The following is a 25,300-nucleotide window of genomic DNA, read 5'->3' as shown; positions in this document are numbered from 1 at the left end:
AAAAACTCCCCAAAAGCACTGGAGCCTCAAGCACAGCTTTGGTCAGCCGTCAGTGGAACTGTTGAAAAGTGCATTATCTCTTACGATTTTGCACATGTCAACATAAAGTCCCTAATTTTTAGTAAGTACATGATTCTAATACTTTGAGATGGTAACTAAGTATTATTTAGTTTTGGATAATTTGGAGGCATTTTAGATCTTTTGTTAGTATGAAGGTTCTGGTCTTAAAATGTAAGCCTTTTTGTGAGCAGTCAAGCAAAATTCTTTTTGTCACGTAGAGATTCCCTGAGATTTTTGAATTCTGTGGAATGAATGAGATAAGTCTTTGGGGGTATATGAACATTTACTCCTCCTTAAAATACTATGCATGTGCCATCGCAAAGTTCCCTTTTAGTTCTTTTTGCCAGCACTTGGCTGCAAAAGTGTCCCTCAGCCAGTTTTGCTAGTGACTGGTGTCTTTTTTTCAAGGACCAATTATTCAATTAAAATTGAAGCTAATGACACTGTTAGACTTTTATATATTCCTACAGCTACAGTCACTGGATAGTTTTTTTTCTGAATTCTGGTAAGGTTTTAGTATTTTACAAACCTTGTTACCATATTTCTGTGCAGCTGGTGTTCAACTTATTTGTTTACTTGTTCATTTTATTTTTTTTGAACAAAAACTGACCTTCACGTCACCAACAGTGTCAGTTTGACTTATCTAATAAATCAGCACTTGTATGCAAGTGGGGGCTTGACAAGTTATCCCTAAATACATTAGTCATATACAGTATGGATTAAGTTTTGTGTTCCTGCCTCAGCTTTTTGGAGGAGATAATAACAGTGAAGGTAAAACCTCCTCCAGTAATTGTGCAATGTCTGTGCTGGTGATGCAGAACCCAGACTGTCCTCACTGGGACGCAGTGGAGCTGCCCTGTTAACTGCACACTAGATCACTGTGGACTCTGTTTTTCCCCTTGGGGGTGGCAGAGGGATGGGAAGGAAGAAGGGGGGGAATAAAATAAAGTACCTCCTTTGGTATGGTTAATGCAGATATTACCCAACTTAATTTCCCCAAGCTGCTATATGTGTTTATTTCTTTTTATCTTGAGGGATATTTATGATTTATAGAATGTATACTTCACCCATCTGGTTATTTAGCTCACGTGGATTTATGAGTTGTACATGTAATTGGTCTATACAAAAGCACATTTCTTTCCTCTCTTACCGTGTAATTTTGTTAGGTTCATCAAGCTTTTAAATTTTGGCTTTCGAATTGTGAGTTGCTTATAGCACAGTGACAAGCAAGGAGACTTTGGCAAGGCCTGTGCTTCTGTAACATATATGAAGGATCCATTATTCTCTTACAGCAGATGGCTGGCAGATTGTGTTAACATATTTCCAAATGAGCGAGTTAATTGTTTGCATTGTATATGCATTGTATATGCTTATTTGGCTCTTCAGCCATTTTCTGCTCAATGTGCCTCGCCCAAATATGGAGTTAGAAGAGGCATATGTTTCCGCAATAAAAACAACAGGCTCTTTCAGCATCTGCATAGTGCAGGCCTCCAGACATCCAAGCACTGGAGTAACAAGTCTCAGAAGTGATTTTCTTCTATATCAAGTTCACATATGGCTGGTCGAATTACATGAAAATCATTAGAGACTATTGTTCTTCTTGTAAAGAATTGAAAACAAAGAGGAGAATGTGTGGTACTTCGCATCTGTCTTACTGTAATCGAGTCAATATTCAATATCAGAAATATAAACTATGTCCCCTTAATGTTGTGTGTGAAGTGACTGTATCTGAGTTTAACAGCATGATCATAATCATATGTAAGATCTGTCTGCTTGGTTTTATAGTGATGTTTGTTACCTCTGCGATTAGGAGCAGTGCAGCTATCTTCTTGTAGTGGTTTGCCAGACCTAATAAGACCTGAGAGACTGGGCTTGTCAGTTCAGGCACCGAGCCACCTGTACAGGTTTGGTCTGCTCTCCTGACCCAAACTAGTGTGTTTGCATTGAGCTGCTCTGTTCTGCATAAATACAGCAGCTGAGACTGCCATCCCCTCAAGCTTTAGCACTGTGCTGTAGTGCACAGCACTGATATACAGAGAGAAGTAAAGAATAAAGTTGCCCTTCTGCCAGGCAGTAATTGAATTCGTACTCTACGATTTTGTATTGAACTTCATAATAATTCTATTTAGTCACAAGGTTATCTGCTTAATGTGTTGTTTTCTGTCTGTCTCTGTCTAGAGTTCAGAAGGCTATAACATGAGCATCCCTATGCCAGGCCACCCAGTGAATTTTTCTGAAGTAACAATGGCACAGGCTCGGAAGGATGTGGCTAAACTCGAAGAGCTTATTGATGCTCATGATGTTGTTTTCCTCCTAATGGACACTAGAGAGAGTCGATGGCTTCCTGCAGTCATTGCAGCCAGCAAGAGGAAGGTATTGTACCATACCTTGCTAATATCCTTGTCACTGTATTTCAGCTCCTGCATTTCAACCGGCTGTGTATACCTAAAAGAACGTTGTGAGAAATTGAAATATTTGACCAATATTTTGTGATTGTGCAGAATTTTTTTTTCTTGTTTTCTGTAGCCTCAAAGATTCTGTCCAAGACAAAAAGAGAATGTTGAAAAAAGGAAATAAAAACTTGTATCACAGAATGATACAGGTTGAGAGACACCTATGGAGGTGATCTGGTCCAACTGCCTGTTCAAAATAGGGCCAATTTACAGCATGTTGCTCAGGGTCTTGTCTAGTCAGTATCTTTTGAGCATCTTCAAGGGTACATGCTTCATAGTAATACTAAGAGAAGTTCATAGTAACAGAATCATAGTAAGGAGGACTAAAGACATTGCAGTAATGACTGACCGTCAATAGGGGATGTCAATTGTAGAAACTTGTCTGAAACCGCCTTTTCAAAATATATCCCAAAAAGCAAAAAGTTAGAAAGTGAATTCTGAACTTAAGTATGCCAGTAATTTTTTGGCCAGAAGTTAACTGGGTTTTTCTCATTGCCTTATTGGAAACATACTGTTGTGCTGAGCCAATGCATCTAAACTGCTCATGGCTCTTACTCAGGTATTGTTGAATGCTTCAGCTATTTCTGTAGATTAACAGTGATATTCTCATGTTACAGGCAAAGAAAAATAAAGGGAGAGGGTTCCGGTACATGAAATTAAGAATCTGAATTCTTACATTAAAAAAATAGTATCTGAAGCTTTATAGATTATACTGTGTACGAGATCAGTGAGATTGTATGCATTATTCTTACGTAGTCAAAATGTTAAAACAGCATTTTCCCAGGAGAGTCACAAAAGCACATGTTGAGAAGATTTTGAGCCATTTTTCCCTGTTCTACAAATCTTATTGAGGATTAGATGTGAATGATAGAGCCTTTACTCTTGTGTGACTTTTGTTCTTGAAGACAGTGTAGCATCCAAACTTTTCTAGTGAAGGAATATTCTAATCACACAGGATTCTGGAAACACCATCTTTTTCCAAATCAGTGCAGTGTTGAAAATACATTTTTGCTGAAGAATGCGACTAAATTATCCTGAACGCTTACTTCCCTTGCTATCGTGATGTAGGCTTTAGTGAACAGTCTCAAATAATCTTGATATTTCTTAATTCATTTGAGAATTGTGCAGTTTCTTGTTTGCTCACTTAAAATAGCACAAAATCAGAAAACGCAAGTATTAAGCTTTTAACATGTCAGCTTAACCACAGTGCACATCCTGTGTATTTTGTGGCATAAATATAATGATGTCCATAGCAATTTGTTAAGTTGTGAACTTAAGACCAGAGTAAAAGAAAACATACATGTGACACAGCTGAGTCAATGTTGCTATCTGATCTTTGATATTTGTATTTCCTGACTTCTGTGATTCTTTCAGATACGACAGCTCTAGTTTCCTGAAACTCTTTAGTTGTTTGTGGTTTCTTCTGTTTGTGCTTATATTTATTTCCAAAAAACTGGACAGTAGAAAGGAGAGAGAAGGCAGATTTGTGGTGTTTGCAAACTAGTTTTATCTTATAAAATCTAAGTACGTTCCCTTTTCTGCTGAAGTTTACGCTTATCTGAACTTAACTGCATTTCCAGTGTAACTACTTTGTAAGCAGGTTTTTTCCAGATCAAACAGTTCTCTCAATTTTTTTTTTTAAGCCAAGGTCTTAAAATAATTTCTTTCATTCTTTATTTTAAATAGATTTCTGATCCTCAGCAATAGGCTTGTGTGTTCAAATGAACTTCCCTTTGCCAGTGACACTACACTGCCAGTAAAAAGATCAGTGTGTCCCTTTAGTGTGGACTTCACTGAAGTGAAACCTCAGGTGTAACTGAGTGTATGTAACTTGATAGCTTAATCAGTTCCTACTTAATCCTACTGTCTTTTCTGCAATTTGCACCTGTGGTCCTTCAGCAATCTTTTGTCTGTTTAAAAACAGCATAGAAATGACATAAAAAGAGTAAGTTTGCAAAGCTGGGTATTGTAACTGGAGAGTGCCAGCCTACTATTTTGTATGTATGATGGTTGGGGGTTGTAAGCAATATGTGTAGTTTTAGATGCGCCTTCCTGGCCTGGTTCAGTCAGGAAAGGGTTGTTTTAATGATCGCCAAAACTTTTCCCCCCACATTTGCTTAGCTAGCAGTCCCTCACTATATTTGCCTTACAAATTTGTACTTCGAGGACATATTTTGTAACTTACTTGTGACCGTTCTCTGATACTCAATAGCATAGTGTGTCTGACTCCATCATGGTTACTTGATTTTCATAAGATCACTTTGATGTGAGGAGATAGAATTCTCTGTCACTGAATAAGCCCAGCACTGAAATCTCAAGGTGTCCAAACTGAAATGCTCAGTATCTGCTTTTCAATGTTCTTTGCGTTGATAAACCTTTAATGAGAGCTACGCTTTGAATGTGAATTTGTATGACAGCTGCAAATCTGAACTACTGCTGCAGCTTGGATCCCAGGGTCTCAGAACAGGCACATGGAAAATGAAGAACATAGTGAGTGATAATCTGTGTAAAGTTCTCTATGAGTGGTAGAGTTGGTTTCCCCACGTAATCATTCAGTTGCTTTGATGATCTTTGATCTTCTTGCAGTCCTTCCTCCCAAAACAAGTATCTCAGGCAAACACATAACTCAAATGTTAAATACCTGTGTCAGACGTTAAATCCCTTTCCTGCTGAGCACTGGAACTTTTAAAATTTTGTTAGGTTTTCTTGAAACACATGCCAAAAGATACACTTTTCCATAGCCTCTTTATCAAAAACAGATGATTTTTTCTCTTTTTTTGATTAAGGATCAATCAGATTCAAATAGTTGCTGGACAGTAAACTGAAGAGAGAGAAACAGTTTATTTCAGTGGGAACTGTTTAGCAATATTATTAATTTCTGATCATTTCAGCTGGTCCATGTTATTCATATTTTGAAAATGGAGTACCATCTTCACATTTTATAGGTAGATGTAGTGAGCAGATGCACAGTCTTAATGTTTTGCTGTAGACCTGGCTGTGCTACCACAGGTTCAACAGCATAGTTCTACTTTAGGACTGAGCAAAGAATAAACTACAGCAAAGGTCTAAGTGAATATCCAGAAGTTATTTGAAATACAAAGACTGATGATGAAACTCACAAGTTACTAGTTAAGATGGCTAATTCTTGACAGCTTCCCTCAAAGTCCTTTTAAATAATTCCTGGTCATTACAATGAAAAATAACAAACTGCTGTACTAGAATTTCTATCTGAAGTGTCCGCATACGAAGCGGTATAGGATCTTCCTTTATATTTTACTGGCTACAGTCATTATATAATTGGTTTTGCCTTTTGCTATATCTAAATCATTACCTGTAAGTTTAGTAAAATCTGCTAGCTTATTGATTTTATGATATTTGGGTCATAATGTATATAGCTTCAGATTACTCTAAGCAGTTGTCACAAACTGAAGAGAAAGGGGAAAATGATGACAGTGTAATTGTGTACCGCAGCTGCTTGTGCTCCCCATGTGACTAAACAGATGCATATGAAGACCGTAAGTAATCATTAATTGCTTTCCTCGCTAAGCAGAAATTTTTTTTGGATAATAGACTTGCATTTCAGGGCTTTGCCATATAGAAGTGTTTAATGAGTTACATTTCAGACCACAGTGAACTGAAAAGACTATGTATAGAATTTCAAATGATGTGAAAACTTGTTATTGATAGCCACTGTTGTACTTAAATGGCACTTGGAATATTTTAGCACTTAGAGGATATGAATATACAGAATATGCAGCAAACCTGAAAATAAATTCTGAGGTGGAACCCAAGTAAGTTTTTTCCAATAAAGATTATGATCATTGTATGAATATTGGGTCAAATTTGGCTATATGGATATTAATTCATATCAGTGCATAGCAGCTTCACTAACTTTAGTGAGAGATTGAATGTTAGTCGGTGTGAACCTAGCTTCAGATGTAAACTAGCACAACACATTTATGAAGTTCCTGTTCCTTTTTTTGTTCTCAGCAAGTGTGCATAGGTTTCTGTAACAATTAGAGAGGGTTGTTAATTTGTATCAAATTTGCCTGAAAGACAGAGAAAAAGGTGATGGTTTGTGGATTTCTGAAACAGACTTTTGGTTTGGTTTTGTTTTTTTCTAAGTGCTTGACAACTGGAATTTTGCACCTATCAGAAAACCTGTTGTTTATGGCCAGGGTGATAGATAGGCAGTTAATAGGTTGTCCATCTACAGCATGTGGGTGGTTTTTTTTTTTTTTTAAATCTACAGTGAATAAAACCTTGAGGCCTTTTTTTCCCCCTCCCCTTTTGGCTCACTTAAACCTGTTGTTCTCTCTTTATTGTTCACAGTTGGTCATCAATGCTGCATTGGGATTTGACACATTTGTTGTTATGAGACATGGACTAAAGAAACCAAAACAGCAAGAGTCTGGTGATTCATGTTTCAACAATGCCTCTGGTTCTTCTGATCTTTTGGGATCATCACTCTTTTCAAATATCCCTGGCTATAAACTGGGTTGCTACTTCTGCAATGATGTTGTGGCACCAGGGGATGTGAGTAGAACCTTATGCAAATAGTGATTATATATCTCTGTTGCTGTGGCTTGAATTTTTATTTCCTTTAAATGGTGTTTCATAAAGGGATGTGTTTTATGTTGATGTACACAGGAATAAGAAATAGCTCATCTTTTATTCAGAAGATCGCATAAATTAATTGCACATAACTAAAGATGTTTGGTGTGGTAGGGCAGCTAGTTACTTTCGAGTTACTTTTTTCTTTCCTTTAGAATTGTCTATCTTTGTAGTCCACCAGGGATCGAACATTGGATCAGCAGTGCACAGTCAGTCGACCTGGATTAGCCATGATAGCTGGAGCTCTTGCAGTGGAACTAATGGTTTCTGTTTTACAGCATCCAGAAGGGTGAGTAATTTTTGACACAAGGATTGGTGTTCAAAAAGTGTTCTCTGAGAATTAAGATTTACTTAATAATCTTATGGGAGAAGGAGGAGAAAGTACACATTAAATAGGACAATTTTGTAAGGTGTAATGTTGCCTGTAAATTAATGTAATGTATAGGTCATAGCTACTATATTAATGTAATTTAAAAGTGTTTGAGAGGACTGATTCATCAAATCTTAACTTTTTATCTTGGAAATTGGGAGTTTTCTCTCTTTCTGAGTTTAAAAGTAGAAAAGTACTCAGAATATTTCAAAAGAAGAAAATATTCCTGTTCGTGGATCTTGGCATTCCTTTGTTCAGGAGAGTGTAATGATGAGCTATTGTACTTTTGTCACATGAAGGGCTTCAAGATAAGCCAAATATTGCAAAATCTTAATTAAAATTAAGTGGATTCAATATAGAAGTTACTCTAAAGTTCTGTAGCGTGAAATTTAGGCTTGTTTTCTGTCTTTAAAATCTATGAAAGAAAAAAGTGAGTTAGGTGTTGGACATGAGTATGTTACAAGTCTCTCAGCCTGATTCTGAAAAAGGGGTTTTTGTATTCCCATGCAGAATCTTAGTTACTATGAAACAGATTTTCCAGATAGGTTCCTTTCCAGATTCTAAACTGTAAGCTGTAACAAAATGTCTTGAAGATTACTGGAAATTTTGACTGTTTACTATGTTGTCTTGTTCTAATTTTCCTTCTTGGATTTTTGGCAGTGGTTATGCTGTGGCCAGCAGTAGTGATGACAGAATGAATGAACCACCTACTTCTCTTGGACTTGTTCCTCATCAGGTAAATAATTTGTGAGTAAATGCTTTTCTTTAAAAGCTGGGAACTGATTTAAGGCAAGCATCGCAGGCCTTACCTCCCTAACAAAAACATACTCTATACTGATTCCGTTCCCTGAAGGACTGACTGTCTATGTTTGTTTAAAAAGAAGTATTAAAAAAACCAATAATTTATCACACAAGCCAAGGTTGTCGTGTTCCTGGCATTGTGTCTGTCCTATTTGTGGACACACAATTCCTGCTACCTCCTTAGCAGGAATTTATTTGGAGTGGACAGTATGTGAATAAGGCAACCTCTGACTTTTCTGTTCCTTATCAGAGCTGACAATATGAGCACTTCAAAGTTAGTTTTGTTCACTTTTTAAATGCCTTCTGAGTTTGAAAAAAAAAATTCACATCCAGCCAACTCACAATTATTACAGTTCTCCAAAATATTCATGTATTTCTAGTGCAATACAGCAGTCTCTATTCTTCTACTGAACCCTAACTCTAGTTACAAATGTGTTAAGGATACAATTTTTCAGGTTGCTGGATAGACTTGTCTTTATTTGCTCTATCGATACAGTCCTTCAAAAAAACAACCTGCTGATCTTATCCCCATAATCATAGGATCATTTAGGTTGGAAAAGACCTTTAAGATCATCAAGTCCAACCGTAAACCTAGCACTGTCAAGTCCACTACAAAACCACATCTACACATTTTTTTCAATACCTCCACTTCCCTACTAGTGTATTTTCTTTGCAACATCCAGGTAAGGACAGGGTCTGGTCTATATAAACTGAATTTTGTTTATAATTTTATGTAGTAACTAGTGTTTACACATGGGTCTCTATGTGATGGAGTCCCCTTGGCTTCTCTCTCTGCAGTAATTCTGGAGTCTCTGCACTTCTCTCTCAGGGGTCTCTCTCCTCTGAAGCATTTCTGCTTGTTAGTGTGGTCGCTATCAGCTGCAGGATTGGCAGGGAATACCCAATTCTTGATTGCCTTGTTCAGATACCCTCAGTACATGGCTTTTGTCCTCGCTGTCACTCATTGTCTGCTCCTCTCTAGAAGGTTCTCAACAGTTTCCAACTTTGGCACTAATTGCTAAGTTTGTAACTCTCACAATGACTGACAGGTTGGTTACAGCCAGGGTACTTCAGTATAACTATGTTACTCCCTTATCCTGTAGGGCTATCTGTAATTACAATGCTAATGGTGTTGGCAGCCAGGCCCAACCTAGGCCAACTGCTGCAGTATATCTGAGGGAGATTTTTTTCACCTCTAAAACCCCAATAGGAAGAAAAAGTCAAACCTAAATCTTAATCATTTGATGATCCAGGTACTCCCTTCTGATTTATCTGAATGTTTCCTGTGATCATGTGGGGCGATAATATGAAAGAGATTTTACTTATGCTAGGTCAGTTTGTTTTTAAAAATAACTGCAGTAGTTTTGACAGTTGAATCTTTGTAAGCCTTATACATATACAGTGACTTTGTTTTAAAATGGTGACTATGCTCCAGACCTCTGGAAAACAGATTTGTAACTTGAACTTTCTCTTAACATCTAAAAAGGGATAGTCATGAAGTGATTTTTTTTTTCCCCAACAAAAAGCTAGAAATATTATGTTATGTAGTAATATATATATATTTTAGAATATTTCCCAGTAAACTTTAGAAAGTTCACTGTTTCAGCATGTTTCCTGATGATGAGAATGTTAAATGTCCAGTCAGTCCTGTCCAATTTGTTTTATATCCCTATATGATTTTACTTGCATTATTGTTTTGGGCTATGCTTTGAAATATGACCCATACCAAATACGGATTTTAATTGAAAGACATTTCATTGAATTATGACTTCTGTCAACCCTGTATCTGTTTTCACATTTACATTTAGTGACTATCATTAATATCTTCTATTTTAGACATTCTAGGACAAATATAACGTTAGTAAGTATAAAACGAAAACAGACATTTTTTCTCAAATATTTTAAGATACAATCCTTTTACAAACTGCTGGTTTCTCTTAGTAGTCACCCATCTAATCAGCTCAGTGAGTGCAATATTTTCTCCAGGGGTCTAGAATTAACGGTTGCTTTGGTGTGGGTTTTTTTGTGTTGTTCTTTGTTAAATTGGAATGCAGCAGTCCTCTTTATGAAGAAGGTATTCCTTTGTAGATAGTAAGTGTTGCACGTTTATAGTCTTAGTCTGTCATATATGAACTGAATTTATTTCCAGGAAGTGTTGTGGCGTTCCTAGGATAACCAAAATACATAGCAACGTGGTATCAGAAGGACTTGATTCTGTTGTTTTCCTTTCTTTTCCTGGGTGTGGGTTTTGATCAAAAATTACTGTATTTTAGTATTCTAACATTATGTATGGCTTGGCCTTTCTGCAAAAATACCTTAGATTTAATGCTGTTTAAATTGCTAGTGGCTTCCGAGGTTTATGCCATTTCAACTGCATTAAGTGTGTGGAGTGCATATTGGAAATATTTTCTGTAATAGACTTCAATATTAATTAAGGCATTATTATTTGTATTGCAGAGCTACTTAAGTTCTGTTTTTAGTGACGTTTCTTCATTGTAGTAGACCTGTAAAAGCACAGAATAAAAAAGATGATCAATACTCCGTAGTATGAATGATGAAACCCTGCTCCAAAGTGCTTTCAGTGCTACCTTTGTTACCAGAAACAATGGTCTGGAATTTTAAAATTAGGTATCAGTAGTATCACATTAACAACATAGTTTAGGATTGCATGACAGTTAAGTTTTCAGATTGTATGTTATAGAGATGGGGGGGTGGGGAATGGACTTTTTATTTTTGATTGAACTTTGCAATCAGAAAAGTCAAACTCCAGGTGGTGCTGTGCCTCTATTTATGTTTAAATAGTGTTGCCTTTAGATAGTTGTGCCATCATTTGTATACAGAAAAACAGCAATATATGTTTATTACAGGTGTTGTTGGGGGGGTCATTGTGTTAGAACAGTATTACCCTGGTTATAGCTGTTCTTTATCTTTTTATTGAATGTATGTGTCTAGTTCATGTGGAATTTTGGAAATGTTTTTTGTAATTGTAAAATAGTATTGTAACTTTTTCTTCATCTTCCAGATCCGTGGATTTTTATCAAGATTTGATAATGTTCTTCCAGTCAGCCTGGCGTTTGACAAGTGCACAGCCTGTTCAACCAAAGTAAGGCTGAGTTTCTCTGTACTTTATTTATATGTATGGAATAGTCTTGCTCTAGGTCAGTCTTGGGGTGCCGAGGACTGTTTTCTATTTGACATTTTCTCTTACTTCCCAGGGCTTGGAGTCTGTGTTCTCACTTCAGCTAAAGTTCTTTTTCCCTCATGCCCTTCTTCTTTAGCTGTTTTCCAAATTTCTTTGGCGTCACCTATTAGCATGCTATCTCCACATAAACATTCTAGTTAGCTAAAGAAACGAAGCAGAGATTAGGGCCAACACATTTCTGAAAAGTTTATCACATAAACACTGTCAATATCTTTTAGTTTTGTAGGAAGGAGTAAAATTTTAGTTAAGAAATAATTTCTGATGTCTGATGAATAAATATATCTCTTTAGCTTTCTTGAACTTAGTATGGTTACAAATATGCAAAGTTGTCTAAATTTTGTTTTATGATACAAACCAAACATATAAAGAATGCTTACGAAAAAGAATGATTTCCATAACATTTCTTTATTGAAAAGACTGTTTGATTTTGAAGCTAGTGTTGACAGTCCTGAGTCACTTAATAGATGTACAGCTGTTGCTTGGATGTGAGCTGTGTCTTGCCAGAACACGAGGGCAGCCCACTACCGTGTCTGTGTGAGGCCTCCTCTTCAGTCTTGGATTCTTTTCCTGTACTGTGGCCTTGAAAAGTTTTTTCTGGCAAGTTTTCTATGGCCATGTAGTGCAAGTTCAAGTAGTTTTGACTGGGGTATCTTGATATGAAGATTCAGACATTTTTGACTCAAGATTTGGACTGTTTGGGAGTGCCATTAATTTAGTGCACTTTTACGTACCTTGAGAATTACTGCAAGAAGTCCTTTCCATTCTTTTCACTGCGCTTGTCCTTCTTCTTTCAAACAGCTGTCAAAAACTCTTGAGGCACTATCATTTTTGTGAGGACTTGTACCATTTCTTCGTCTACAGTATTCCTTTTATTTTTCTAGGCTATCTGGGTACATTTGACAAGTTTTGAAGGACTATTATGTCCATTTTCTCCTCAAAAGTTGAAGCACTAAACTTAAAATTGCTGTTATTTTTAGAAACATGTATCTACCCTCTTGAATAGCTGAAAGCTCAGCAGTAGCTTAAACTTTATGATGCTGGAGCCTGAGAAATTAAACTGTTAGAATAAGCTTTTTTCTCATTTTTTCTTTTTTTTTTTCTTTTTATCTCTGATCCAGGACATATCAATATATAAAAACATACATTGATGTAGATAAATTAAATGCAGGTATCAATTTTTTGTTAGCAAATCATTTCCTCTTGGAGGTCATTTTAAGAGAGCCCTGTTTTACATAAACAGACTTGATGATTTAATAAAAACTGACTTGGATTTTAGCAGCTGTGCTATTCCCAGAGAGATCACTTTTCATGTGGTTTGGGTATTAAATTACTTCTGTGCTGAAAAAGGTTGCTTCACTGGCGCACATATTTCCTTACAGTAGAAACACAGCATTTGTTTACTTTGCTAACTTTCTATTTATTAGCATAAGAGTATGTCACCCTGTATTATCTGGAAATCTGATGCTAATACTTTGAAATGACAAATCCAATTAGAATTTAATTGTAGTCTGTATGTTGGTTTGGTTTTTTTAATGCAGCAATTTAGCATAATTTCATCCTGATCTATGTCAGTTTACTGTAGATTGAAACTTTTAGCATGGGAGAGAAGTGGCTTTTCTGATATAATTGAATTTACTAGTACCTTATTCATTTTCTTCTTTCTTATGTCAGCATTCTTTTTCTTGAGCTCTTGTCACACTCTAACTCTTAAAACATAAAACTAATGAATTCAGAATTTTAAAAAAAAAAATTCCAGTACATTCTTAAGCCATCCTGTACAGCTGAATGACTTGGGAGAAGCTGCTAATGATCTGCATGGTTAGAGATTAGATTCCATTTCATTTTGACTTGCAGTCATGACTTCATTTCTCTGTTTTTGAAGCCGAGGAGACCAGACATCCAAGCAGCCAGCTATTCCTTACCCAGAATTGTCCTAAACAGGCTGCATGCCAGAGAAGCTTCCCACAGGCAATTCTTCAGGAATTCTGGGATGGTCGCAGCAGGAAACCAATCTATTTTTATTCTGGGCCAAATTTTCCTTGTATGATTTCCCCCCTGTCTTACTCTGTTTCTGCACAAGCATGTGCTAGAATGGAAAGTATCCTCTTTCAGAGCTAGCGGCACGGCGCTGCCAGCTGAGTAGTAGGTCCGAGGAGCAGTGTAAGCTCTTCTGATGTACTTCCTCTTCCATGTCAAACTTGCTCTCTTACTGAGAAGGAAGAGTCCAAAACTCTTTATTTGTAATAACGGCTTTACTTACAGAATGAGAATGTTAAGCTTATTTACTGTGGTAATTAAGCTGTCTGTTTACCCTGTTGGGAGAAAAATAAGGATATTTTCTCAGAATATTTTCTCAGATCCTGTACTGCCCGATCCTTGCAGGCAACTGGCTAAAGCCTTGAATGATGAATGTTAAAATGTATATCTTTCTTCATGCAAAACTGCCAGTCTTTATATTTTAATGAGGGTAATGAAAATTTTCCTGTTATTGCTCCTCCCTCCTTCTTGTATATAATGGAATGAGCCAGGAAACCTCTTAGATTCAGAGTTTAATGTCAGAAAAGATTGTTGCTACTAACCAACTTGAATATACGGCTGCCCCCTCTGTTTTTACATATAGCTCATTGATCTTATTTCCTCCAGAGTTTGGATTTATCGTCCATGTGCTAGAAAACTAGCTCATTTTTCTTAAAGATATTTCTCTCCTTTGCCTACTAAAATTGTTCTGATGTGTAATTATCTCTGCTATCAAATTAAAAAAAAAAAGCAGCATAAGTATCTCTACTAATTTTCAAGTTCTTTCTCGACTTTCTATTCAGTATGCTGAAAAATTGAGCTGCTCAAGTCGTCATTTTTTATCCATTGAGTAATTTTAGTGACTTACCTTTAAATATTTTTCAATTTCATTGCATTTCATGAAGAAGTAGACACTAGGATCAGGGATGATATTCTAGACACTATGTTACAATTTCTGTTTTCAGTCAAGATATTTCCCTACCCTTCCAGATGTTTTCCCTTTTTAACATTGCAGGAATACATTAAACACTTTTGCTGTGACATTTACTAAGTGTCTGTGTTGCCTAAGTTATTTATGAGTGTTTCAGTTTGAAATCTATCATCATGTAGACATAACAATGCTTTTATTATTCTCATCTGCTAACTACTTTGCATGCAATTTTACTTTAAATGGTTCTGATCAGTTATGACAGTAACCTGCACTATTCAGTAACTTACTGAGTATTTTTTTCAGTTGAGGTAGTTTTAATTTTGATTCTAGCAATACCCATCATATTTGCCCTAGCTGCATTGAGAAAAGACTTTCATATTTGCTTTCTCCCAGTAGCAGCATATTGTACAATCTGTCAGCAAAAGGGGTGTTTTTACTCTTTCTAGTATACATTTCTCAATTCAAGTATTGCGTTGATGTTAAATAGAGATGTATAAGTCATGGAGGGAAAAAAGCCTTGGCCTTTCTTGTACTAAAAAAAGCTAAGTCTTGCGTAGCTTACAGAAATGATGGAGGAAATGGGGAGAAATGTTTGTCCTTCAGGAATGAACACTGCAAAAATTTAAAAGAATGTTTAAAAGAGTTATTTCTGTACCTGTGCTGTAACATTAAGTCCATGTAATTGAGTCCGTTTATAACTTTCCTTATTTCCTGAATTTACATATGTTGACATTTGACACTTCTGTGTGCAGTGTATTACGATTGGATAGATTTTATTCAGGCTGAAAGAATGCATCATTAATATACCTAGGCATATTTTCAACATACAAAGTTAAATGTAATACTTTTCTTACTCTTAAGGTAGCATAGAAACTTGCTTTATAATAAGCGACTTACAGAAATTTATTGCTTTTGGTTTTCCTCTTTGAAAAAAATGTCACTTTAAATTGGGGGGGGAGCAGGAGGCAGGATTAATTTGCCTATAACTTTTGAAATCTCAGGCACTCTTTACCTCTTTTGATATAAATTTTAAATTCCGTAAGAGAATTGAAATAATAACGTATTTTCAAAATTAGTCACAGGATGTTTTTACTGCTGGTTGCCCGAAAGATGCGCATTCTTGAAAATGATGCCTGGTTTTACTATTTCAAAAATACTGAATTTTTATTATACAGTCAACAAAATGTAAGGTAGATTATCCCAAGTAAAAGGATACTAACAGAATGAAGCTGTGATGCATACTAAGAACGCCACATCACTAAGAAATGATGACCATGTTAATGTGACCATTATGATGGAAATTTGTTCCCTTAGAGGAAAGCAAATGTGATCAAGAACCCCAGAATTCTTAAAAGTAACATTAACTTTAAACATTACCCTATTTTGTGAACAGAGAAAAGGGTGTGGAATCAGTGGTGTATTCAGTTTTGTGCATTGGAGAAGGTGGGAGGTGTCTGTACAGACAGGATGGATGATAATTGGAAAATGGAACTTAACCCACACCACTGAAATCTAATGAGGTGAGAGCTTATTATCTCTGTCCTATATCTGACAAAAAATACATGATGATAATGAAGCTTGTGTAGTTTGGTGGAGAAGTTGTGTCTTGTTATTCCTGGCTTAGTCCATCATGATGACTGGAAACATCATGGCTAATCCTATGTGAAGGCAGTAGTGCCAAATTAACTGCCTTGCACATAACAGCTCTGCAATAAAGGTAGTAAACAGAAAGAACATGGGGAGAGATAGAACATGTTTATATTTGATCTTAAATTGTACCATTTACCAAAATGCAGAAAGCAAGTTGACATTCCCATGCATTAGCGCTGTTATGGCTAGGTTGTAAGAGTTAGAAAAGATGAATGTTTTGCACCAGTTATTCAGAGTTGTGGGATGCAGGTTTATTGACGTTTAATAGATAACATAGGATGTTGACACCAAACAGCCTTCCAAAGTCAACAGAAGAGAGGATTTAAAAAAAAAAAACCAAAAAACCAAAACAATGCTTTATCTTATGGTACTGAAGAAAAGTAAGGTTGTTTAAAAACTGTCAGATGACTAGAAGGATAGTTCAAACCTCTAACCGATACTGCTGCTGCTGTCTGTGTTTACTTGTCCTCTTCTCCCCTCTCCCAGACATGATGATGCTAGAAATCTTTAATGAACAATTGCTCTTAACCATTCCATTGTGTCTTCGTTTCAGCTTTTAACATATTTGTGAAATTTCTTTTTCATCAATTTACTGTTTTGTTATGTTTTTGTCAACTAAGATAAATGTAGCAAGTATAAAAGAATTCAGGAGACTTTTTTGTTTTTGACTGCTCTCTTATTCTCTGATGTAAATTAATTGGAGTTACAGTGGGGGCTAATTTCTTGCTGTTATTACTTGCTATTTCTCTTAAGGAGAAGTAACTAGAGTGTAAGACACTATTCCTTTTTAGCTTATGTTGTTAATGTATTTATCTGTACTAAGAACTGACATGGCTTATAAAAAGTTAAAGTTCGGTTTGTGTCTTGTGAGACTAAACCACCAACCCAAATATTGCATTCAGAGCTCTGAGAGGAGGGTGCATTTTCAAAACTTCTGGCTTCAGGATAAGGAAATAATAAGCCTCTCAGAAGCTAGGAGCTGTATGTGCAGTGTCAAAATGTTTTTTGAGTGTGGGCATTTGCATCTGTATTTGAATGATGAAAACTGGAGGTTTATGTGTCTCATGTTTTGCTGAGCAAAACCAGTTTTTGTTACCCAGCCCCCTATTTGAAGATAATTGTCTTCGTTCTAGCCAATCCATTTGTCTTCATCATGTAAAACGACTTCTTCCTGTATAGTAGATGCAAACAGGAGATATCTTAGGGAGTTTAAATACAACTTGGCATAGAAAATGTGTTTAACAAAGTGAAACAACATTCCTCCCCAAATCCTTATGGTTTGGGATCTTGTCTTCACGGCACAAGGGAGTAGGTAGCTAAGGTTTACTTCAAACTGGTTTTAGGAGGCATAGGCATTCTTTACTATTGTCTTCTTTTTGGGAGGAAAAAAGAACAGAGAACATACAACTGTCTGAAACTTGTTTTATTTCCTCTTCCTTTTGCTCCAGAAAATCAGCAATTCTGTTACTACTTTTGGCTTTGGAATAGTAAAGTTGCTAGATTAAGAATCCCTGTCTAGTAATAAGTAACACACTTTTGTCCTTCAGAGAAGAAAACAAATGATTTTGTTATTCCGTATTTCTTTTACTTGCTGAATTTGTTAAGTGTTTCCTGATATTTAAGTGAAATAGCATGTCAATTTACGCTGATGTGACAGTGTACCATGTTAGATAGTAGCATCAAAGCTATGTTGCAGAGAATCCCAGAATTTGGTCCAAGAAATAACTGCTGTGACTGTCTGGTCCATGCTATTGACTAGTTTACTTGTCTCCCAAGTTAAATAGCATTAAAAGAAGTAAAAATTAATTCCAGGAATTGTTCAGCAATCTTAAATGGATGTAAGACATTATTCTAAGCAGTTGTAAGTGGGAGAGGGAATGGTTTGTGAAGTCCGTCTTAAATAGAAATCTGTATTACCTGAACTAAAAGAAAAAAATCTAATTGAAGTCTTTAAGTGAAAATGCTCATTTAATATAGTTTCTACACCATGAATAAAATGAATTTTCCCATTTTTAAGCTTAAAATACTGTTAAGGGGAAGAAGAAACCTGCAACTGTTAAAAGCAATTGATTCATATTTCTGACAGGTTGTATTTCTGTTGCATTTAAATTAAATTCTCTTAGTCTTAGAAGTTTTTTTGTTTTTTTTCAATATTTCTTCCTCCAATTTAATTACCTTTTTAACTACAATTAGCACAAAGTAAAGGACTATCAATCAGTAGGATAGAGATAGCATCACCACAATTTTCTGGTATTGACATGTTCAATATCTCACTGGGTCTAGAATACTGCTTTTAATTATTTATTCTAATAGCAACTTAATGCTGTCTTGTCATCTCTCTGTGAAGCTGTTAGAGAATTCCTTCTGGTGTCAGTAAAACCAAAACTGAACTAAATACTGTGACTTAAAATATATACTTGCTGACAGACTCTCATATAAGAATTGCAAAAACAAAGTTGGAGAATACTGAACTGGATAAAAACTAGGGACATATAACCTGTAGTGATGGTATGATGGTGATGTTCATCCTACCGTTGCTGCATGTAGAAACAGTTCAAACCTACTTCTGTAGATTTCCATTTGGAACTCAGCTGTTCATTTTGCTGGATACGAGTAATTTGTTCTTTTTACTTCCATAAGGTTTTGCATGCTTGCAACCTACTGCCTTCTATTCCCTTATTTATTGTTCAGTTATTCCAAGGATTCAGTGCATATTCATCAAATACAGACACCGTTTGTTTAAAACGGTCTGCCGTTTATGCCTAGATTTTTTTATTTGTAAGCTGAGAAATCACTTTAAGGAAAAAACCCAAACAAACAAAAAACAACAACAACAAAAAACAACCACCACCACCCCCCCCCACCCCCCCCCCCCGCCATGTTCCTGGCTGGAACATATGTGATTCTTCAATATTAATGACTATTTAAAAAGTCATTTTATATGTTGACATATTTAGTGTAGTGAGACAAAATACTTGTTCATATCAGTTGTGTGCAAAGAGTGCTGTCAATTGTTAGAGTGTATATAAGAAAAACTGAACTAATTTGAAAAATTGGCAGAGTTACATAAGGGTTCAAGTCTAAATCTCATAAATGAAAATGTTCAGGCATACAAGGTTGTGGTCCAACGCACTCTTTTTGCATTGATAAATTTGGTAGACAAGTACTTCAGCTTTATACAGTACAGCACTGTGTGCTTTTGCTTTTGGCCATAATTCTACCTCTACATATTAAAAAGTAATGCCAATGTGCAGCGGTTAAAGAATGGAAATACGTCCAGGTTTCTCTCTTCGATGATCAGGTCTTCTAACAATTGTCTCTTAGAATTGGGTGATGATACGAGTCTGATTATTATTTTCCCTAATCTTTATGCAACTAGAACTTGCTTTGTTATAATTTCATATTTAAATTATGCTAAAATGTTAGATTGTAATATTTAAATTATATATAGTTTACTTGTTTTTGAGTTATATTTTATCTCATAAGATTAAAGGTATAGGTACTACATCTTTTCCCAGATTTTTTTTTAATACCTTTCTGTTTTTAACTATTGTAGTTTTTTCTTGTATGCTTTTCTCATTGTAGTCCTTGACAGGAGTCTGTCTACATCTATAGCTATTTTTGTTTGTTAAACTTGACAAATCATCAGCCTCACGTGATTGTGCAACTGTTCTTTTGTTTGCAAGTGCCCATGTAGGCATTTTTGAAAAGTATAAGTTGTTTACCCTTTATTCAATTTCTTCCACACTTTTACAGGGTTGCCTATATCTGTGTCTTTGCAGAAGTGCTTCTGTTCACTTTTTTCCAATTTCAAAGACAAGGAAATTTAATTTAAAAAGATGGTAAAATAGCTGAAACTGAAATCCGGTAAATATGTGTGGTTTTGGTGAAAATACTGTTGTTCTTCCAGTGCTGTTTTGCATAGGTATTGTAGCACATCCAGATAATAAAATCCTCTGATCTGAAATAGTCTACAAAATATGGATTTTTTTAAGCTAGAGATCTGGATTTAGGAACTGCTGAGCAGCTGCAATATCTTCTTAAGGTAGTGGTAGTTTTGGGTGCTTAGTGTCTGACAGATCATGCCTTATTGTTGAACTGCTGATGGCAGGGGAGAGCTAGATGGAATAAATGACTTCATACACAGCACCCAGTCATTACTGGTTTTCTGTTTGCTGATGTCAACCCATCAAAGACAGACCACTCCAACCTTTATAGAATTAAATTGCATAGGCGGTTGCTTTTTTGTGAGAAGAATCATTTTCTTAGATGTTTGGAGAAGTGACTTTACTTCACTCTCAGCATTAGGAATTGTCTGTGGAAAATGGATGCTGTTTCTAGACTGTTTCTTCAAGGCAAAAATGAGAATTGTGCTATAGATGCCTGTCCCTATATATAGGTAAGAAACAGATTATCCAGGCACAAATTGTCAATAACCTCAGATGTGACTGGGGAAAAAGAAGGGCTTTCTGTATTTGCTGTACAATAGTGACTAATGCCAGTATGAACTGGAGCCAAGAATGTTGTAACTGCTGATGAGCTAATCAGCATAAATTTTGGACAGGAAGCAGAATGAGGATAAATAAAGTTGTAAATATCCGTCCAGTGTAAAATGTGGACCGAGCAAGAGATGGCTATTTGGTGGCTGAAGAATATATCCATGTATTGGAAGAGGTCAGGACAGATGATCTAATGATATCGTCTACTTGAAAACTCTTTTGTTCCTCTATTCTCAGTCTATAAAATGGAGATGTTTATTTTCTTCTACTCTCTCCCTCTCTTTATCCCTTCCTTTCACATCTATTTACTAATGCTTTAAGGCAGGGAATGCCTTAAACTACATTGTCCAGTACAAAGTCCTTGTGGACTGTAATCTGAAGATGCCATTATGTTTAAAATTATTTTGAGGAATATTTTAGAAAGGAAAGAGTAGCTAAAATTAAGATCTCAGTTTTGTCTGTATTATTAGACTGTCACTATCAGGAAAAATGGTGACTTGTATATACAACACATCAAGGTTATTTCAGAAAAGCTCAGAATGCATGCAGTTCCTGAGAACTTAATGTTGATGAGACCATGCTTAAACTGACATCTCTTAAATTTCTAAGAACTCTACTTTCCTCCTTTTCATTTTTCAAATGAAGAAACTGAAAAGTCCTAAGCTAAGAAAAAATCTTTTTGAGGCCTTTCAGGGCCTATTCTTCAGTAAGTTAATACTCCATTTTCTGTCAACTACAATTCAAAATCGGTGTAGGTAACAGCAACAGACAAAACACATTTGTATCACTACGTTCCTACTCTAAATTAAAACAGCAATCTCTTTCTTAAATGAATTTTCAGCATATTGTACTTGGATTAATTAAGGTTTTATACTGATTTGCTTTCATTTTTAATACTGATTATAGGAGGGTAAGGAGAAACTTGTATATGCAGAGTGTGTTTTAATTATTTGGATGTGAGCCAAAAAATGATGCCATTTTTGCCTTATGGTTTATCACCTTCCAATATTTTCAGAATAGCCATCTTCAGCATGCACCTGGAATACAGCCTTCTTCAGAGCTTTATGATCTTGTGCTTTCCCACATGATTAAGTTTTAAGAACAAGTGTGTATGACCATTCCTACACACATTTTAGATAATGCTTGGAGTATTATCAAAAGATGAAGTGTCTTAAGAGTCATCTTTGTGCTCAGGTAATGTTGTCAGACTTTTGTGTCCCAGTATAGTGAACTGAGTCCCTGAAAAACCATTACATGATTTTCAGAAAAATTCAGTTTTGCATTCTTTTTCATAGACGTATTACAGGATGACCTTATTAGACTTTGCTTTACAACTTTTTTGGACCAAATGGCAATAGAAATTGAGAACTTCATGAAAAGGCTGTAGTCTAGGAACTGAGGATTTCTTAAAGAAACCAGAATTATAGGTCTCATGATAAAATTTTGAACATGAGCAGTGCTGCCTGTGCAGCTGCCTACACCCAAGATCCCAATGGCTAACGTGCCTCATCTTATTCTCTTCTCACTTAGGTGAATTCTTCACAGCGTTGTAGCCTTTCACTAAACTCCCTGTTTTAATAGCAGATACATTGAGCTTTGAAGGGTTTAACTGGCAAGACTTTTACACATCTTCCTTACTTTCCAGCAGCTGTTGAAACCGAAATGTCTCTTTTCAGCATGCTAACACTCATAGTAGTTTTCTATTCATTCTGCATTGCCTGTGATAACTGGATAGTTAGTGCACAAAAATATATCTAGGCATATAAAATTTCTAAATAGAACATTGAATTTTGTGATTTTTCTGACTCTGAAATGTTTAGAGAAGTGTGTGTCCCCTTTGGGGGGGAGGCAGAGCAGGGAGGGGAAGTGTGCTGTCTTTTTTGAGTGGAAAGTGTTTAAAGCCAGGAAGAGTGTAAAACACAGCACCCGTATTGTTTTGGAGGTAGGCTACCCATATATCTCATTTAGGGTAAACAATATATCTGGTAGCATGAATTTCTTATTTTTCCTGGAAAGGAAACAATGCTGTTTGAAGCTCTACAGATGCTAACTACTTAGAGAACAAAAAAGCCAAACCAAATGTAAATACTGGTAAAAAGTTTAAAAATTATGTGACAGAAATAAGGCATAAAATGTGAGCCAGTTTTACATCAGCAGCCAGGTTCTTGGGATTGGAAGTTTGGGTTTTGTAGATATTAACTTTTATGCTATAAAGCAATCCTGGAGCCAGATTCTCTTTCTGAATGTCTTTCTACCCAGCAATTGAGACTTCTTTGTGAAGAATGCTGTTAAAAAGAATATAACACCAAGGCTGCACATCTGTTTCTCGTTTCAAAACAAGTTCTTTTACTCTAAGCCTCTATTTTTTTTTTTCCTTTTACCATGAGATTCATTTTTTTTCCTTCAGTAAACAGACAAGAATAAAAATATTTCTAATAAAATGGGTTACTGTGTATCATTTACACAAAAAGCTTTAGCAATACATGAATTCATCCCTGTTGTGATAATGTGCATCCAGATGCATTTGTTTTATTAAAATGCCATCGTGTGAAAAAGCAGCTGTAGCTCTGGCTCTGTAAAATGGAGACTGGAACCGAGGTTATAGTGTCAACCTGAGAGGAGATTTACATGTGTCAGAAAAGAGTGTGATGTTAAAATGTGGATTCTCCTGCCAGTGTTTGTAATAGACATGAAATACAGAAGGCATGCTACTCTCTAATTCTCCTCCTAAGCTCTCTGGAAAGTGACCTGCAAGTGAGAAAAAGATAAGAGTTCCTTAATAAATCTGTATTGCTCCAGCTTGTCTTGCTAGGCAGAAGAATTATAGCCTTTTGGTTCTTTGTGTTGCTGCTTTGCAGTTTTTTCTGCTTGAGAAAATTAATTGCTACATAGTGACATGTCACTGAATGACTGGATAGTGACACATTTATTCCCAGAAAAAGTTTGTGAGGGATTTTTTTTCCACATCTGCAGTCAGATAGTAGGTAATGTGAGATCAATAACAATAAAAATTACAACATGTCTCATGTATTTTCCTCCTCTAAAGCTGTTATTCAAAATGATCACATTAGTACCGTGTACAGTAAGTATGGTGTTAGCAGCAAAGAGGATTATTAAGAACTGAAGAAGCAAACTCATGCCAACTATGGGCCTTTAGACTCTGCTGAATGTGATTAAATAGGAGAAAATTTCCTTTTCACACAGCAACAAATCAGGCACTTACTCATTCTGGAAGCTTTTTTTTTTTTTTTTTTTTTTTTAAGAATTATTTTGTGCCTATTTGATGTCTAGGCTGGCTTTATTCCTCATGACCTGCAGAGTATTACTGTGTGGTCTCCTGGCATAGGAATTTGAGTTTAGTTTTATTTTGCCTTCTTTTTTTTCTTTTCAAAGTATATTCAGTGCCTATGAATTAATATATGCCACATGACACTTATCAGGACAGCTGTAACTGAATTTGTGTAATAAAGGTTAGATGTGGGCAAGTTAATGGTGTTTATCCCTTTCCTGGTATTTATTGTAAATTTTAATAATCTGAATTGGGAAATAAAGTCCCTGAAGGTGACAAAATGTTCTTTCAATTGCTGCCTATAATAAAAGGATTTCATTATAGTGTATACCTTCTTTAATGGTACTACTGCTGCTCAGGTACAAACCGAGTGATGCTGCGAGGCCATTCTTTGATTTCCTGATATGTTGTTCCCTGGGCCATGTGGCTGGAATTTCTATTTTAAGACTAGTTAACAGATACTTCTATTCAGCAGGCTGTTCCCATTATAAAAAGCAAGTAATTATAATCAGCAAGTACACTATTTGGTAAAGTTTTTCAGGTTTCTGCAGGTGTTAATACAAGAAAAATACTCAGATTGTTGTACTTTAGGTTTTTGAGATACTGTGTCTATAGTCAGATTTGTTACCCTAACCTCAGTTTACCGTCGTAATGCCGTGGAAAGTCTAGTAGTGTAACACAATGGAGTTTCTACAGGGGGAAAATCAATTTTTAAATCTTCCCATAACAACAGCACATTTGCTCATACTAATGTGTATCACTTTAAAAAATCAACAAACCCACTACAGTTCACTAGATCCAAAAATAATATACCTTCAACTCATGGTTCTGTGATCTTATTAATATTAATCATTTATTAATATTCATCTTTTAAAAGACACTTAATGAGCTATTTCCTAGTCTCTTCCATGTTAGTCACAATACAAAGGGCACTTGGATTTAATAAAAATAATTCCCGATGATTCATCCAAAACTAATGCTAGACATTGTGGATGTCATGCAGTCTGCTTTGTGTGAGTACCTAAGAATTCATTTATAGCTAGGGAATAGAGAAAGGTTGAGCACATCTCTGAAATAAACCAGGGCCCTTTCTACAGAGCACCCTGGCACACTGCAGTGATGAGCTTACTGAGGAAGCAATACCAGGAAATATTCACTTCAGGCTTGAGTCACAGTTCTTTGGAAATGAGGATCAAAGCATAGTTAGTAGAGTAACAAAATCAACCAAATTTAAAGGCTGTTTAATAGATTTCTTGTATATAGCAAGGTTACGCTTGGTTCCCTGCTCTGTTTGTAATATTTGCATAACCCAAGGCGTGGCATACATCTTTTAGCAATTTTTACCTCTGGGAAGGGACCAAAATATTTTATTGTTGTTGTCCTTGCATTTCTTTGATGTGCTGTAATATTTTAGA

At 35.8% G+C, this 25,300-nt stretch overlaps 1 protein-coding gene across 7 annotated transcripts in view; it reads left to right on the top strand.

Annotated features, from left to right (window-relative positions):
* Positions 1-25,300, top strand: part of ATG7 (autophagy related 7) — a 114,736-nt gene that overhangs the window by 19,219 nt on the left and 70,217 nt on the right. For 5 of the 7 annotated variants that reach the window (XM_075762763.1, XM_075762760.1, XM_075762762.1 and 2 more), the window contains 5 exons: positions 2,239-2,433; positions 6,846-7,049; positions 7,301-7,416; positions 8,158-8,233; positions 11,321-11,401. In XM_075762763.1, the coding sequence (XP_075618878.1) occupies positions 2,239-2,433; positions 6,846-7,049; positions 7,301-7,416; positions 8,158-8,233; positions 11,321-11,401 (672 nt within the window). Of the gene's footprint in view, positions 1-2,238; positions 2,434-6,845; positions 7,050-7,300; positions 7,417-8,157; positions 8,234-8,838; positions 8,982-11,320; positions 11,402-15,840; positions 15,968-25,300 lie in introns of those variants that run through there. The other 2 variants (XM_075762764.1, XM_075762765.1) reach the window with 2 other exon arrangements.

The sequence above is a fragment of the Balearica regulorum genome, chromosome 10 (assembly GCF_011004875.1).
Source record: "Balearica regulorum gibbericeps isolate bBalReg1 chromosome 10, bBalReg1.pri, whole genome shotgun sequence".
Classification (NCBI taxonomy): Eukaryota; Metazoa; Chordata; class Aves; order Gruiformes; family Gruidae; genus Balearica; species Balearica regulorum.
The sequence above is the reverse complement of the archived record's forward strand: the minus strand, read 5'-3'. Positions and strand labels throughout refer to the sequence as shown.